This window comes from Lipotes vexillifer, unplaced genomic scaffold (assembly GCF_000442215.2).
Source record: "Lipotes vexillifer unplaced genomic scaffold, Lipotes_vexillifer_v1.1 scaffold614, whole genome shotgun sequence".
NCBI classification, from domain to species: domain Eukaryota; kingdom Metazoa; phylum Chordata; class Mammalia; order Artiodactyla; family Lipotidae; genus Lipotes; species Lipotes vexillifer.
The window spans coordinates 556,752-572,977 of NW_006787203.1; the positions used below are offsets into that span (position 1 = coordinate 556,752).

Genomic DNA, 16,226 nt, shown 5'->3' on the forward strand with positions numbered 1-16,226 from the left:
TACAAAGCAAAATGTATAAAATATTAATAGGTTTTGTATTCCGTGTATGTTGAATGATATTTTGGGTATACTGGGCTAAATAAAATACTTTGTGAAAATTAATTTCACTTTCTTCTTACGATTTTAATGTGGCTACAAGGACATTTTACATGACATATGTGGCTTACACTGTATTTCTGTTGGACAGCGCTGGCCTAGTTGCTTCCCTCAATGTGGCAAGGCCAGAGCAAGAAAACAAAATCCTTGATGTTGCTGGGGACAGCTGTTGGGCCTGGTCTCACAAGCATAAAAGGCGATGCATGAAGTCAGAGACACCCTGGCACAACTGAAAGAAGTCTGTCATCACACATCCTTCAACTTGCCCCTCATGAACAGGGTGCCATGTGAATGGATATTTTTTAATGAATCCTGTAAATACTGTATGAACAGTACAATTATGACATTTATGTAGTTGTTAAAAGTTCAAGTGTTTCAAGTTGCAAACATTTAAATATATTCCACAGTTTTTTCAACTGTTTTGTCATTTAACACTGTTTGAGCATCAGAACATGGCAGTGGCCTGACCTCTGTGTATCTCTGAGAGGCCATCCCAAATTTGAGCTCGGCATACATAAACAAATTTGAGTTCTGGTTTTCTAAGGAATATATATGTTCTTTTTTTTTTTTCTTTTTTTAAAAATTGAACTATAGTCGATTTACAATATTGTGTTAGTTTCAGGAGTTCAGCAAAGTTATGCATATATATTCTTTTTCAGATTCTTTTCCATTATAGCTTATTATGAGTTATTGAGTATGGTTCCCTGTGCTATACAGGAAATCCTTATTGTTTATTTTATATATAGTGGTGTGTATCTGTTAATCCCATACTCCTAATTTCTGCACCCCCCTTCACCTTTGGTAACCATAAGTTTGTTTTCTATGTCTGTGAGTCTGTTTCTGTTTTATAAATAAGTTAATTTATATTATTTTTTAGAATCCACATAAAAGTGATATCATATATTTGTCTTTGTCTGACTTACTTCACTTAGTATGGTAATCTCTAGGTCCATTCATGTTGCTGCAAATGGCAATATTTCATTCTTTCTTATGGCTGAGTAATACTCTATTTTATGTATATATATATACACACACACATATATATCTCACATCTTTATCCATTCATCTGTTGATGGACACTTAGGTTACTTCTGTGTCTTAGCTATTGTAAGTACACATATATTCTTAATTACCTTTTAATCTCCATATTTTATGTGGTCTGAAAATATATACACTTTCAGAAGCAACTCAAAAAAAAAAAAAAAAAAAAAAAAAAAGGGGGGAGGCCAAGATAGAAAGAAAAGAAGTTCTTGCGAAGTTGAGTTCAGTTGTCCTGAGGTCTTGTCGTTGTTGGGAAGAGGTGGGATACCCTGGGAGAGCCCCGAGGGGTGAGAAGCTAGGCCGGCCTCTCCAGCCTAGACAGAATGCATTTGGGAAAATTTGATTCTGGCTTTGACTTGGCTTGATTTGGCTTTATTCTCCCCTTTTCTTTTTTTGCAGTGAAATATGAGGAGTTATACTGCTTTTCATTCAACCCCAAGCTGGATAGAGAAGAAAGGGAACAAGGCTGGATGCTGATCGATCTCAGTGAAGAGTACAAGCGAATGGGCCTCCCTAATAATTACTGGCAGCTCAGCGATGTGAATAGAGATTACAGAGTGAGTGGAGGCATTTGGCGAAATGCAGATACTTAATCCAGATGAAACCATGATTTCACATAGCTTAGCATGACTTCTGTGTGATCTCCTTCAACTTTGATAGCTCTTTGTGGGTACAGATGTGTGGATTCCCAAGTCTCCCTTGGTTATTGCCGGCTCTGTTTCCTACTTGCGACTAGAATCAGAAAGTGTGATGAAGGTCACCCCAGAGAACATCTCCTCTAATGGATGAGGGAGTGGAAACCCGGAGAGGCTCAGTGGTGGGCCTCAGGGCCAGCACCTCCCTTCTCCCATCCAGTCTTTTTATAGCTCAGTGAGTGATGGCTGGGGAGTCACAGAGGCTCTGCTGGCAGCTTGGCATGAGCTCCTTTCTGTGCTCACTGAACTCTTGATTGGTACACAAGGTCACCAAGAGCCTTCCCTAGAGAAACGAGGAGAAATATGTCTGCACTTACAGAAGGGAATGGGCGATGCAGCGAAGCAGGAGGGACAGGGCCAATTCCATATTCTCCCTGAGGGTGGGCTTACAAATCAGTGTTGGTTTCCCTGTGAATTTTTAAAGTGTTTTCAGTAATAAAAGTACATAAGAACATTGCAGAGAATTTACAAAAGAGAAGAGAGCCGGCATCCCATTGCCCTAACATTGTTCTAGAAGGTTTTAAATTTTTTCTTAATTTTTTTCTCATCTGCATAGTCGAATAACTTTTTTCTTACATGAGTAATGCATTTCATTGTTTGGAAAATGTCAGGGCAAAAGAACCGTTCAAATATATACAACAAAAATGGAATCATACTACATATGCCTTGTGTTTTGCTTTTCTTCACATAGCATATTGTGAGTGTTATCCTGTCAATATATATATTTTATATCATTTTAAAACATTATATAATATGACATAGTATGGCTATATCATATTCTATCTGTCTAATCTCTAATTTTTAGGCATTTAGGTTATTATTATTTTTCACTATTTTAAATAACATAGTGAGAACATTCTGGTAACTGTACCTTTGCCCATGTTAAAAGTCTTTTTTAAAGACAGATTCCTAAAGGTGGAATGTGTATGTCAAAAGGTTTACTCAAAGTTTTCTACATATTATCAAAAAGAACTGCAGGGCTTCCTGGTGGCGCAGTGGTTGAGAGTGCGCCTGCCGATGCAGGGGACGCGGGTTCGTGCCCCGGTCCGGGAAGATCCCACATGCCGCGGAGCGGCTGGGCCCACGAGCCATGGCCGCTGAGCCTGCGCGTCCGGAGCCTGTTGCTCCGCAATGGGAGAGGCCACAACAGTGAGAGGCCCACGTACCGCCCAAAAAAAAAAAAAAGAACTGCAGAAAGATTGTACCAATTTATATAAATTCTCAACAGTTGTGTAGGAGAATGCTTGAGTCTTTGTACCTTCACCATTAAAGAGTTTATTTCTTAAAAATCTTTTGACAGCTTGATAGTGGGATAAGTGATTTCTCAATTTAATCTTCATACCTTCATCTCTTGAATTGTAGTTTCGTACATGCTGACCATTTATATCTTGTCCACTCTTAACTGACCATTTCTGGCCGCATATTTTGAATCCTGATTACTTTCTTCACCTTACCATATGGATTTTCTATACTGTGACAGTATTCGTATCAGTAATTAAATGACTGTGTAACATTCCATCAAATGAATGTACCATAATATACTTAAATATTTCCCTATTATTAGACATTTAGATTACTCATAATTTTTGCCATATGAATAGTTCTGGGAGTAATATCTTTGTTCATATGATTTTCCCCATATTTTAAATTATTTTCTAAGGATAAATTCCCAGGACCAATTACAAGGCATAAGAGGCTTACATCTTTTTTCTTTAGATTTCAAGCAGGCAGGCCATTGATGTTTTTGCTTTTGATCAGTATTTGGTTGTTAATTTCTGTTCCCTTGTATAGCAAGCAGTATATGTGACCTGTAGGATTTGAACTTTGGGGATTTTTTGAAGATTTATGTCTTCATAAAACACCCAATATTTGATTATCACTATTTGATTTTATCAATGTTTTGAGTCTGGAAAAAATGTATATTGTCTGTTATTTGGGTATAAAGTTCTGTCTCCATGTAAATTAAGTTTCTTATGTTATTTTGGTCCCTTTGCTCACTTGATTTCTGACAGAGGTATGTAAAAATTTCCCATTATGATTGTTGATTGGACGTTTTCTCCTTACATTTCTAAAGTGTTTGCAGTATATATTTTTGAAATTATGTTGTCCAGCACATAATGGTTTAGAACATCTGCTTGGTGTGCCTTTTATCAACTTAAAATATCCTTTTTTCCTGTGAATCCTTTGAATTCTATTTTGTATTATTATGTTTCTACCGTTTTCTTCTTCTTGTCAGAATTTGCCTGGTAGAGCTCTACTTACCCCGTTACTTTCAGTGATCCTATACGAATGTTTTGTCCTTTTAAAAAATATCTAACAGTGGGAATTCCCTGGCGGTCCAGTGGTTAGGACTTGGCACTTTAACTGCTGAGGCCCAGGTTCAGTCCCAGGTCAGGGAACTAAGATCCTGCATGCCACAGGAAAATAATAATAATAATTAAAAAAAAAATAATCTAACAGTAGTTATCTTTGGGTTGTGAGGGTGGAATGTTTTGTTTTTTCTCAAATTAGATATGGTTAGATTTTGATTTTGCAGTAACTGATATCTATGACATTGTTCTAGATACTACGCTTTGTGGTTTTACTAGTCATGTTTTTCCCCTTTTCATATCTAGAGCTAGATAGTTCTTTTCCTTGTATTTGCCTGTAATAATTTTGGAAATATACATCTTACTGCTTTCTTCCATTGATTATTCTTCATGTTAAAACAGCTGTTTATTTATTATGCCACTCTTCCAACATACACAAAACTTTGAAAAATAATGAAATGAACAGCAGAGATCTGCATACTATGTAAGAACAAACATGGCCAAGGCTGTTAAACCTCCTTAATATTCCCTCCAAATCACTTCCTGCTCCAGGGTCACTGACTGCAATTTGGTGTTGTCATTCCTTTCTATTTATAATGTTTCTACATTAGTAAGTAGCAGCATGTAGTATTTTTTCGTGCGTTTTTTAACACTTTCTGTATGCAGTATCATGCTGAACGTTGCTTACTGAAACTTGACTTTTCACTCAAGTTGTATTTGTGGGATTCATTTCATTTAACAAACACATGTATAATAGTTACCACATGCCAGGCTATGTTCTAGAAACTTAAAAAATGTTAGCAGTCCTGTGTGATAGGTGTTGTTATTATCCCTGCTTTCAAATGGAGAAACTCAGGCAGAGACAGATTAAGTAACTCTCCAAGATGTAAAGAAGTTAGTAACTGTTGAAACCTATAGCTCTTGTTTACTCATTCTTCACTATTGTCTTATACTCCATTTTACAAATATACCATAGTTTAAACTTTTATTTATTCTTTTTCTTTCATTTCTCTCTTTTGTTTTACCATCTCAAATAAAGCCGTTATCTGGCTTATATATGACTCATAGTACATTTTGAGTTTCTACCTAGGAGTAGAATTTCTGAGTTAGAGGGTATGTGGATTTTAGCCTTACTAGATATTGCCAGATTCTTTTGTTTTTTTAAGATTTTTTGGTTTTTTTTTGATGTGGACCATTTTTAAAGTCTTTATTGAATATGTTACAGTACTGCTTCCATTGTATGTTTTGGTCTTTTGGCCGCGAAGCATGTGGGATCCTAGCTCCCTGACCAGGGATTGAACCTGGACTCCCCACGTTGGAAGGTGAAGTCTTAAGCACGGGACTGCCAGGGAAGTCCCATTGTTGCCAGATTCTTTTCCAAAGTGTTTGCATGGACTTAACACATCTAAGATATGATTTCTCATTAGCCCACAGACTTACCAACAGTTGGTATTTACAGTGTTTGGTGGTATCCCTACTTATTGACCCAACAGTCTTCTGGGAATTTCTTCTAAAGAGTTAGCATAAACGCACAGTGACGTACACAGTTATTTATTGAAGCATTGTTTATCAAAGCATGTATTAGAAGAAAACCAAATTTCTTTAATAGAGGACCAGTTAAATAATTTTGGGTCTATTCGTATAATTAAATTAGTGTGTAGCCATTAAAAACATGTAGAATATTTCCATGTACTGATAAGGAAAGATCGCTAAAGTATATTGTTAGGTTCAAAAAAGCAAGGCACAGTATCATGAATATAGTGTGATACCTTTTATTTTATAAAAGAGGGAGAAAAATAAGACTTGTTCGTATGGATGTGTAATTGCCCCAAAGTGATGATAACCTAGAAAGTAGGTGGGAAGGGATGAATAGAACACAAGGGTGAGGCTGTGCACCTTTTTGTATTTTATTTTTTTTTATAACCATGTGAATTTATTAACTAATCAAAACGTTAAATTTGAGAAAATGCCAATTGAATTGGTGTGAAATAGATCTCAGTGTGGTTTTCTTTACATTGCCCTGTTGTCATTTATAGCTGTTGTCATTTATAGCTGTTGCAAATATCTCCTCTTAGGAGATATTTATGTACTGTGCCTAGAGTATCTTCTAATCCTCAGAAGTTTTGAGTTGTCAATGTTTCCTATTTTGTTTCATGGTTTTAGCATATTGTTTAAGAAAAAATCCTGGTCTATTCGCTAACCTTTGTCCCAGTTTACACTGTGTAATTTCCATAGTTACATTTTCACTAATTATTATTATAGCTTTATAGTAAATCTTGATATTCTACAAGTCAGGTCCTTCCACAATATATATATCTTTCTGGATATATTGAATGTACAGATTATTTGGGATAGAATGGCCACTTTCATGATACTGAATTTTCTTTGTAATTACTCTTAAATCTAACGATCATAATCTTACACTGTGAGTGGACATTTGGGTCCTTTTTGTCTCAATCATTATAAAGTATCTGGCTAATGTAATAGTTTGTTCCCATGCTAAAGCCAACCTTTGCAGTGAATTTCTAGCCTTGAAATGAAAGGCAGGAAAATCCAAGTTTAGTAAAGAAAATAGGATATCCTTTTACAATTTAAAAAAAATATGACACACCCTTGGGTGGGGAAGAAAATGAGGCCAAGGCACGTCTTGTAGAATAATATTTTCTTGAAAACACAGGTTCTTGTTATTTTTGATGAGGTTTCCTTCTAGACTTAGCACCACAAACATGACTCACATTTAGTCACTTAAGTCCTACAGTATAGAGACTGCAAAACACTGAGTTACTCAGCATTTTTTTTCCAAAAGTAATATACAGCAAACCCAAACTAACAATCAACAAACTGTGTTGAAACAGAAAAGGTGAAAACCTAGGGGATTTTCTGATTTTACAAATATCACTGAAATAGCGAGAAAGGTGATGAACCCTCATTTATTGCCAGTTAAAAAATATAATAAGAGTTGGTTCTATCAAACTATTTCTGACTGTTAGTCCATCGGGAAGATTATGTCATCATCCGTTACTTTTGCTTTTAATCTCATGGTTGAGAAAAACCTCTTCTTTTTCCTCCCTTCTTTTATAAGAGTTATTTCTTTCTTTTCACAAGTTATTTGATGTAAGTGGGGCTAGTGATGTCATCTGATGGAGAAGCTTTTGTCCATGGTGGAAATAACACCGTACGTAGCGCACAGAGACTTAGATTCCAGAACCGGCGCTGCCCTTTTCTCTCCGTGTGGTCTTGGGCAGGCTAATTATTATTATCATAATCACCTCCATCAGCATTGCTCTTATCCCTGTTTATAAGACACTTGCTTCTGGTGATCTAACTCTCTAAGCTAAGATTTCCTTTCTGTACCTAACTCTTAAAATTGTCTTTCTTAAAATAATCGGCATTCATTACTAGGTTAAATTTTTAATCTGTTTCTCTTGGAATAAAATTGAAAGTATAACCCAAACCAGTAATTTAAAAAAATCTTGTTTATTTCAGTTCTCTACTGCTATAGTTTATGTATTATGTATTATTTTTTTTTATGTATATACAAATCATTTCATGCTGTTCATACCCCTTTTCTTCTCCCCATTACATCATAAATTCCTTGAAATAAATTTTAGGTCTTAAATGTTGAAAAAGACCGTTGTCTTTATAGATATATCTCAGTTCCTGACAACTAACCCTTGCCCTAAAGTGCTCAACTGAGTGACGGGTCCTCAATAAATACAGAGCCTTGGCTGGCCCTCAGATGGATACTATGCTGCAGCGGTAAATACATGTATTGGGAGGTTGTAACCAGGGCAACAAAGATCAAAGATTCCTGGGAATGTGAACTCCTTGAGACCAGTAAATCTTTTGTTATTCATCACTGCTCTAGCACCTAACCTAATGCCTGACACATAATAAGTATTCAGTAAAAATTTGTTGATAGACATGAGTATTCTATGGTAATCATCACACTTCTAAGAAAGTAGAACTTAATGATTCCAGCCACTAAAAAGAAAGGATGATTATGTAACATGATAGAGGTGCTAATTGTCACTACAACGGCAATTGTATTACAATGTACAAATGTATCAAATTAATATGTTTTACACTTTAAATTATACAGTGTTATATGTTAGATATATTTCAGTTAAAAAAAAAAAAACTTGTTGAATGAATGAAAGAATTACCAAAAAAGGTTCCTCTTGGCCAGGTGAACCAAGACATGCAGGCACTGCAGGCAGGCTTATTTAGTGGAGGACAAAGAAAATCGTTCCCTTATTAATTAAAAAAAAATTACGCAGGACTTGTTTTAGCTTACTGAACTTACTGAAACTTAGTGAACTTACTGAAAACCTACCAATTTCCTTTTTAAAACTGCTATTTTAAGAAAACGTTGTTAAGTCTGGTGCAATGACTACGTCTCTTGAACTCAGACGCGCAGGTGTGGTCTGTGTAGTAATGTTCTGGCTGCCTGACTCCAGAGAGGTCCTGACACCAGATTTGCAGGGAAGCAAGTGTAGTGTCTGTGGGCAGTAATTCCAGTAAAATCTCAGGTTCCAAGTAGGTTAGACCATCTGTTCTTGGTCTGGGATTTTTGTCTCAGTGCCAGAGCCCACGTTGACGTCTTTGGTAATCTTGCCTAAAATGCCGTTGGGGAAATGCTCTGGGTCTGGGAACTTCACTTCTGTGGCCCATCTGTCTCCTTCTCAATGCGGTGCCCAGTCTGGAAGCAGACAAGGTAGGCAGGAGGGCAGGCGAGGGAGGCGTCATCACAGAACAACTGATGTGAGCTTTGTGACGGGTTCTTGTTCCCTTCGGTCCTGTGAGTGGTAAGGACGGGCGGAATGGTTAGAGGACGTGCAGACACACATTTCCCCTGCTGCTATACCTGCTTGAGGACTCTTCTTGAAGCGCCCGAGGAGGTGCTTGACTTCTAGGAAATAAAGTTCAGCAACTGCCATCTAAATGGTCCTCGTGTTGCAAAAGGGTGGATTGGCTGCCATCAAAGCAAAATATGTGTCGAGCAAGATGTCGACTACTATTACTGTTGCCACCATTCCCATTTCTGTCAGGATTAATGGTTGATGAAGAGCCTTGTCATGGGTGTCCTTGTATCAGCCCCGGGGGTTGTCATTTCTGTTCCGTCAGTTTTAGAGAATAGCAAGTGCTCAGTAGTTTGACTTCTTGAAGGTCATGAAGTTGGCAAGTTGGAGCTAGGTTTTAAACCCCTGATTTCTGACAGAATTGCCAGACCATTCCAAGGCGCCAGAGCTCCCACTGGGGGAAATCACTGCCAGGGATGCACAGAAAGGGTAAATCATCATCATCACATAAGAAACAAAAAGTTGTCATAATGTGTGGTGAAGGGTGGAAGCGCGGGGGAGAGGAATTGGGTCGGCCCCTGAAGAGTGGGTGGGCTTTGGGAAGATGTCTGGGGAGGGTGTTGGCTTGACCGTCACCTCAGATAGGAGCGCACAGAGGGTGTGCCAGGGACAGGAAGGCGCCCTGAGGAGGTCACCACTGGTGCTGGCATTTTAGGACATTTTCTTCCAGTGTCAGGCTATCTTAAACAGGCAGCTAAAGTTTTCTCAGTTGCCAGGATGCAGAATTGCAGTTTGTCCCTTTTTGATGAAAGAAATGCTCGTTTGTCACTGTCTTACCTCCCGCCAAGAGCCCTTGGAGAGAAGGGGCAACGCCTGAGGGCAGGATGATAAAGAGTGTCTTGCTTTGCTTCAGTGTGATTTCTTAGAACCAGAACTCCATTTCTCTGAAGTGGCTCTGTAACTTGGTTAAGAAAACTTAAACATGCAACCTGTAAGCCCAGTGAAATGGAATTTCAGGTGGCAGTTTGTAAAGCATGACTAGATTGCCTAAAACATGCCCTTGTGCTTTCCACAACAGGTTTGTGATTCTTACCCTACTGAACTGTACGTTCCCAAAACGGCCACGGCACACATCATAGTGGGGAGTTCCAAATTCCGGAGCAGACGGCGATTTCCTGCCCTTTCTTACTACCATAAAGATAACCACGTAAGTCTCAAGGCATGCTTTTGTTTCATGCTTTGCTTTTCTTCTTTATCATAAACAGGCCTTTTCCAGGGGCTTCTGCTGTGTGTGTGGGTTTGAATTCTTTTTAAAGTATGTGGATATTGCTGTGTGTGTGGTACGACATGACACAACACAACTGTGCTTAAACCCTTATGTCCTGTAGAAGTTGACCTTCCATGTTTATTTGACAATAAAGGAATGGGAAAGAGTCACAACACACCTGACCTTAATCATCTGAGTGAGCGCCGTCCTCTCTTCTAACTGGTCACCTTGGGACGCTCTGTACTGAAGAGCCTTTGGGATGCCTATTTTAGAAAGGCCCCTAAAAGCCGTGGCACGTTCTTTTTCTTCCTTTTTTAAATGCAACATAAATATGTTTTTTCAGTATCTTCAGTATAAGAATCTTTCTTAATGGAGAGTGAGTTTCATTTTTTAAAATAATATTGGTGAAAGCTAGAATTATGTTTGTCTGCAACTAAGAGAGACCATAAGTAACCGTGGCTTAAATAGGGTAGAATTTTATTTTCTGTCACATAAAACTCCCTAGGTAGGCAGTCAGGGCCTGGTGTCCTGGTTCTGCCCCACTCAGCCCTCAGGGACCTGAGCTCCTGGCGCCTTTCTGCTCTGCCAGCCCTGGGGTGTCGCCCCCATCACATGGCCTGAGAGGTGACTTTAGTTCCAGCCGTGGCCTCCGCGCGGCAGCAGATGGAAGGGGGCGCAGTGGTGCCCTCGCTGCTTTCGGAGGGAGGCTCCCAAAACTGCCAGGTGACAGCGCCGCTCCTATCCTGTTGATCAGAACTGCACAGGGCCTGTGGGACAAGACAGTCCTGTGGGTGACCGTGTAAATCACAGCTAAAAGCTGTGATTCCATTTCTGTGGAGGATGAGAAGACAAATCTGGGGAGACAAGAATGATCTTCATTACCTGCCTTAAAGGTCATGTGACTTCAGCCAGGCGAAAACGTTTGGTTTTCAAGTGAGATAACATAGCCTCTTTTGACTTTAATCCCAAACTATAAGCAATTGCAACAGATGTGTGTGAGTGCGTGTGCCGTGCATGCACCTATAGGCAGGGCGTGGGGCAGGATCTGTGTCCGCTCTTAAAAGTAGGCTTCCAGAAATACACTGAGCTGTGCCAGCTTGGCCAGAGTAAAGCATATAGCTTTCTGTGGTGCCCTACTTTGAAGGGAGATATTCACTCAGCCCTGTAAGATCCGTTAATTGAAAGGATATATAAATGGTCTTATTTTCAGTTACACTCACTGCTCTGAAATGGCCTAAAGGAGGCAGGTATTTCATTAATATCCTGTATTATTTGACTCCAAATATATCTCAGCCTACACAGAGCTGGCCCGATGGTGAGAGGCAAAGGAAGATGTGAATCTCTTTTTAAAAAAAAAAATGACGGGATGAAAAGGGATGTGGAATCTCATGATGTTGTGTTTGAATTTAGGATGCCAGTAACATTTACTTGTTTTTTGTAGCATCCATTGATAAAGAAGTAAGAGAGGAGAGGGAGGGAGGATCTTTGATTGTTATGTCAGAGGTGGGGATGGACCCGGTATTTAAAAAGTGAGCTTAGGCCTTATCCTACTTCTTTTCCTTCTGTTTTGATTTTCTTGAGAAAAGGGATTTTTTGTCAGTGTGAGTATTATAAAGGGCAAACATGTAATGTCTGAGGATAGGGTAGAATTTTTAGCAGTTAGGCCACAGAGACCAGCTTCTCTGCCGCTTGACGTCAGACCCTCATCACCCCATTCCCGCTCTCGTGTGCTGTTCTTTACTTGATCTCCAAGCCCGGAAATGAACTCACACAGCCATCATTTCTGGTTAAAAATAATTGATTTCCTGTACTTAAAAATTTAAAGCAAACAGTACTTTAAGTTTTAGCTCTTCTTACAAGATAGAGAAGGTTTCTAAGCATTGCTAAAGTATCTGGTTGCCCAGGGAAATATTTCATGTACATGCATGCCCACTCTCCCACACCCACGACCTAAAATCTGTGCTGCAGGTAGAATACGATCAAATTTGTGGTTTTATAACAACGCTCAGGTTTTAATATCCAGGTTAATTATGTAAATGCTTCCAAGGTGACCAGGGGTTTTTATAGCGGGAGATATCATTAGCGACGGTGGATTTCTGTGGTTCGGTGGGAGACACAGGAACTATCAGTGCAGTATTTCATGCTGTTGTTGTTCAGAAAAACCCACACATAAACCAGGCATCTTCCGTGAAAAGTAAACAGCTATAAAGTACCTAAGTTTGCGGACCTTTCTTTCTTCCTTTTTGTGATTTTAGACTTTTTAGACTTGAGTATGTATTCCTACCCCAGTAGAACTCAGGCTTGGGAATAAGAATATCACATTTTCTAGTTAAATTCTGTTCCTCACATAGCCCCTTGTTCCCAAGGAGCACTGAAGATTTGGGTGGTGAGATGAGTTGGCTGGTGTTGGGTAGTGGGAATAGGTGATTAGATTAAGAGAATGCTTGACATGTACCTTGTGTCATGAACAGGAAGCCCCGTTGAGACTCCTTTGATATAAATCCCCCTGCTGATGGTATATAATTACCTTTGGACTGGCTTTTATCATACATGGTGTTGTAATCACTTCCTGTTCACCCGTTGGTGAGGTCAGGATTCCTGCCCTAGGGTTTCCTGGGCTGACTGAACACATGACATCTGACACTGGACAAATGAGGTTGACAGCGGTTTATTAGTTACATATGCCCACTGCCCAGGGGAGGAAGGCACTGCATGCCAGGCAGGGCTGTAGGAAGGTTGCACTCAGGAATAGAGTGAACCAGCAGAGATGGTGTGAGGCAGGCTTTGTAGTCTCAGGAGGATGAGTGGACCCCTGGTTCCCAGGGGAGCATGTGATTGGCTGGTTTGAGTAATTCCATGGGCTGGCAGGGAACGAAACCCATTACTCTGGGATGAGAAGGGGCTGCATCTGGTCCTTTGGGAGAAGGGTTGCTTAGCTGGGGACTTTATCCACGGAAGCAGATTATGGAGGGGAGTTTGCTGCCGGCCATTTGAGGCCCTCCCAATTTTACCAGCTATTAAAGGCAGCACTTAATGTTAATTTTGGGCCTTAAACCACACATGAGTTATATAGAGCCATCCAGAATCCTTTTGGATATCAAACCGTTCAACAGCTTTGTAGATCACAGTTAGAGATATATCAGTGTCACTTGTGTTTGGAAGCCGCTGTATCCTTTGTTCTTTCTTACTAAATATTTTAATTACTTTTAAGAAAGCAGTTCTGCTTTAAATCATTAATAGCATGGTATCCCAAAATCACAGTACAAATCTTTGGAAAGCCCAAGTCTGAAAGATTTCCAAAGAGGCAATTTTCCTTAAGAAAAATATAGACCTTCTTGCCCTTCTTTTATAAATAATGTTTATTGAAACTTACTATGTGTTAGGCATAGTTCTAGGAGTGTTATATACTTCATTACACTCTGTAGTTTTGGTATTATTATTATCCCTGTATTAAAGATGAGAAAAACCAAGGTTCAGAGATGATAGGTAAATTACCTAAGATTATATAGGAAGTGAGAACACACCTTGGATTAAAAGCCAGATCTTTTTGAATCCTGCCTCTTAATTCTGTCTCATGCTTCTTGACTTATTTACACACATGGATGCTATATTATGTTGGTTCAGAATCCAGGTTCAGGAAATATTTTGCCTGGATTCAACTCCTAGCTCTGTGACATTGGGCAAGTTCCTTTACCTCTCTGTGCTGTGGTTGTCTCATCTATAAAATGGAGCAAATAATAGATCTTACCGTATATGGTAGTTGGGAAGATTAAATAAAAATACACAGAGTTCTTCTAATAGTGCCTACCACATAGTAAGCATTCAAAAAATATTGGCTATTTTATAAATTATCAGCAGCCTTTATAAATGAGGCTCTCATGACAGTTTACCATTGAGGAGTCTTATCTCTGCTCTCAGGTGGCTGACATCAGTAAGAAATGCTGCCAGGTAATGGTGCAATTCTCTCAACAGTCTTGACTCTCTGAGGTGTGTATAGGGTGGACAGGACACTTAGAGACTACTCACCACTCTTTACAAAGTAGACAGCTCTATGCCAGCAATCACCGAGTCAGTGACGAATTCTGTTTGGAGCCTATCTATAGATTATTAAGAAAATGTAAATATAAAATATTAACATGTAGTCTGTTTAATATATCTGGTTTAATTTATCGACTACATTTCATAGTATAACTCTGTTCTGACTTAACCCTTCACTGAAAACTGCTCTCAGCCTGAAGGTAAGTAGTAATAGTTGTCACTAATTGGCTTCATTTCATGATTGGACCTGCACTAGTTGAGTGAGTTTAGGTGCGCCGTATGCTTCCTTGGACAAATTCTCCCCGTTGAGATATGTTCTCTTCCCCGTCTAGCTCTTCTGACAGGATCTAAGAAATTGCCTGATGGTAGCTGTCCTTAATTAGTATTTCTTTAGCCCAGACAAAGCCAGCTCAGAATTGTTTTCTGCTCCAGTCAGAGCGGCTGACGTGACCCCTCTGCACATCACAGGAGACGGGAGCCTGGATGAGCACAGTGAGAGCATCTGCGGCGCTTTACTCTCTGTCCATCCAGTGCAGCTTGCCTGTTGTCCCCAAGCCCCTCTGGTCCCTGCTGTCACTTTGCCTTGCTACTGGCTGGCCTCCCGTCCACGGTCAGACCCCCGGGGCCCTTTCTCCTCCATTCTGTGGCTGGACTTCTGCTGCCAACCGCTGGAGAATTCAGCAGCCCTTGGAGCCCCTCTCTTGCCCCTTTGCTTTGCTTCCCACTCCACAGGCACCAGCCCCCTGAATTCTGGCTGCAGGCACAGAGTTCCTGGAGCCCCTCAGTAATTGCCCCTCTCTGTCACAGAAGGTACTGGAACCCTTGGGCAGTTGCCCGGTTACTTGTCTGCAGTTCTCGGTCCTGCCGGGAGCTTCTCTGCTGGAGGATCATATGGTTAGTAAGAACCATCCCTGCCTTCCCCAGCGAGGAGTGCCAAAGCTCACCAAACCCTGGCTAAGGAGTGCTGGCATGGGCTTTAAGGATAGTTAAGCTGTGCTTGGACTCAGAGCTGGAGTGGCTTCCAGGATGAAGCCCTGCATGCAGGCGCCCTGAACGGACTGGGCCACGGCTGTTTTCAGGGGAGGTTTCCCTGCTCAGCCTGCCCCGAGCCGGCGGGCTGCCTGCATCCTCTTACACAGCGGGTGCCTGGGCTCAGTGTAGGTTCTTCAGAAGAGTCATTCCTAGATTGTATTTGGTGATTTGAGTTCAATTTAAATGTTAAATCTAAATCCATAAAAAGTACTTTGCCACAAAAGTATAAGTTTTACAGCTGTGAGGTTGTGGCTATACTCACCTATTAATAACTCAGGGAAATGTTTATGCTGTTATGTATATTGTTTATGCTGTTGTGTATATATTATTTATTCATTTATTTATTTAGTTTTGGCTGCGTTGGCTCTTTGTTGCTGTGCCTGGGCTTTCTCTAGTCGCAGCGAGCACGGGCTACTCTTCGTTGTGGTGCGTGGGCTTCTCATCGTGGTGGCTTCTCTCGTTGCGGAGCACGGGCTCTAGGAGCGCGGGCTTCAGTAGTTGTAGCATGTGGGCTCAGTAGTTGTGGCTCGCAAGCTCTAGAGCACAGTCTCAGTAGCTGTGGCGCACGGGTCCAGCTGCTCCACGGCATGTGGGATCTTGCTGGACCAGGGCTTGAACCCATGTCCCCTGCATTGGCAGGCGATTCTCAACCACTGTGTCACCAGGGCAGTGGTGTAGTGTACTCTTAGAATTGCAGAGTAGAGAAATCGAAGAATAGAATGCATATCAATTCCCCAGAAAGACCTTGCTTCTAACTTACCTGGTCAGCCCAGGTCCATGCCTGCTGTCCTTAGAAGCTAGCAGCAGCCTGGGCTTCATCACTGTGAAAACTCCCCCATTTAGGATTAGAATTGTTTTTTTTTTTTTTTTTTTTTTTTTGCGGTACGCGGGCCTCTCACTGTTGTGGCCTCTCCTGTTGCGGAGCACAGGCTCCAGACGCGCAGGC

At 40.5% G+C, this 16,226-nt stretch overlaps 1 protein-coding gene across 1 annotated transcript in view; it reads left to right on the top strand.

Moving 5' to 3' along the window:
* Positions 1 to 16,226, top strand: part of MTMR7 (myotubularin related protein 7) — a 94,611-nt gene that overhangs the window by 45,246 nt on the left and 33,139 nt on the right. The window contains exons 4-5 of the mRNA XM_007459906.1: positions 1,537 to 1,694; positions 10,022 to 10,150. Of these exons, the coding sequence (XP_007459968.1) occupies positions 1,537 to 1,694; positions 10,022 to 10,150 (287 nt within the window). The remainder of the gene's footprint in view (positions 1 to 1,536; positions 1,695 to 10,021; positions 10,151 to 16,226) is intronic.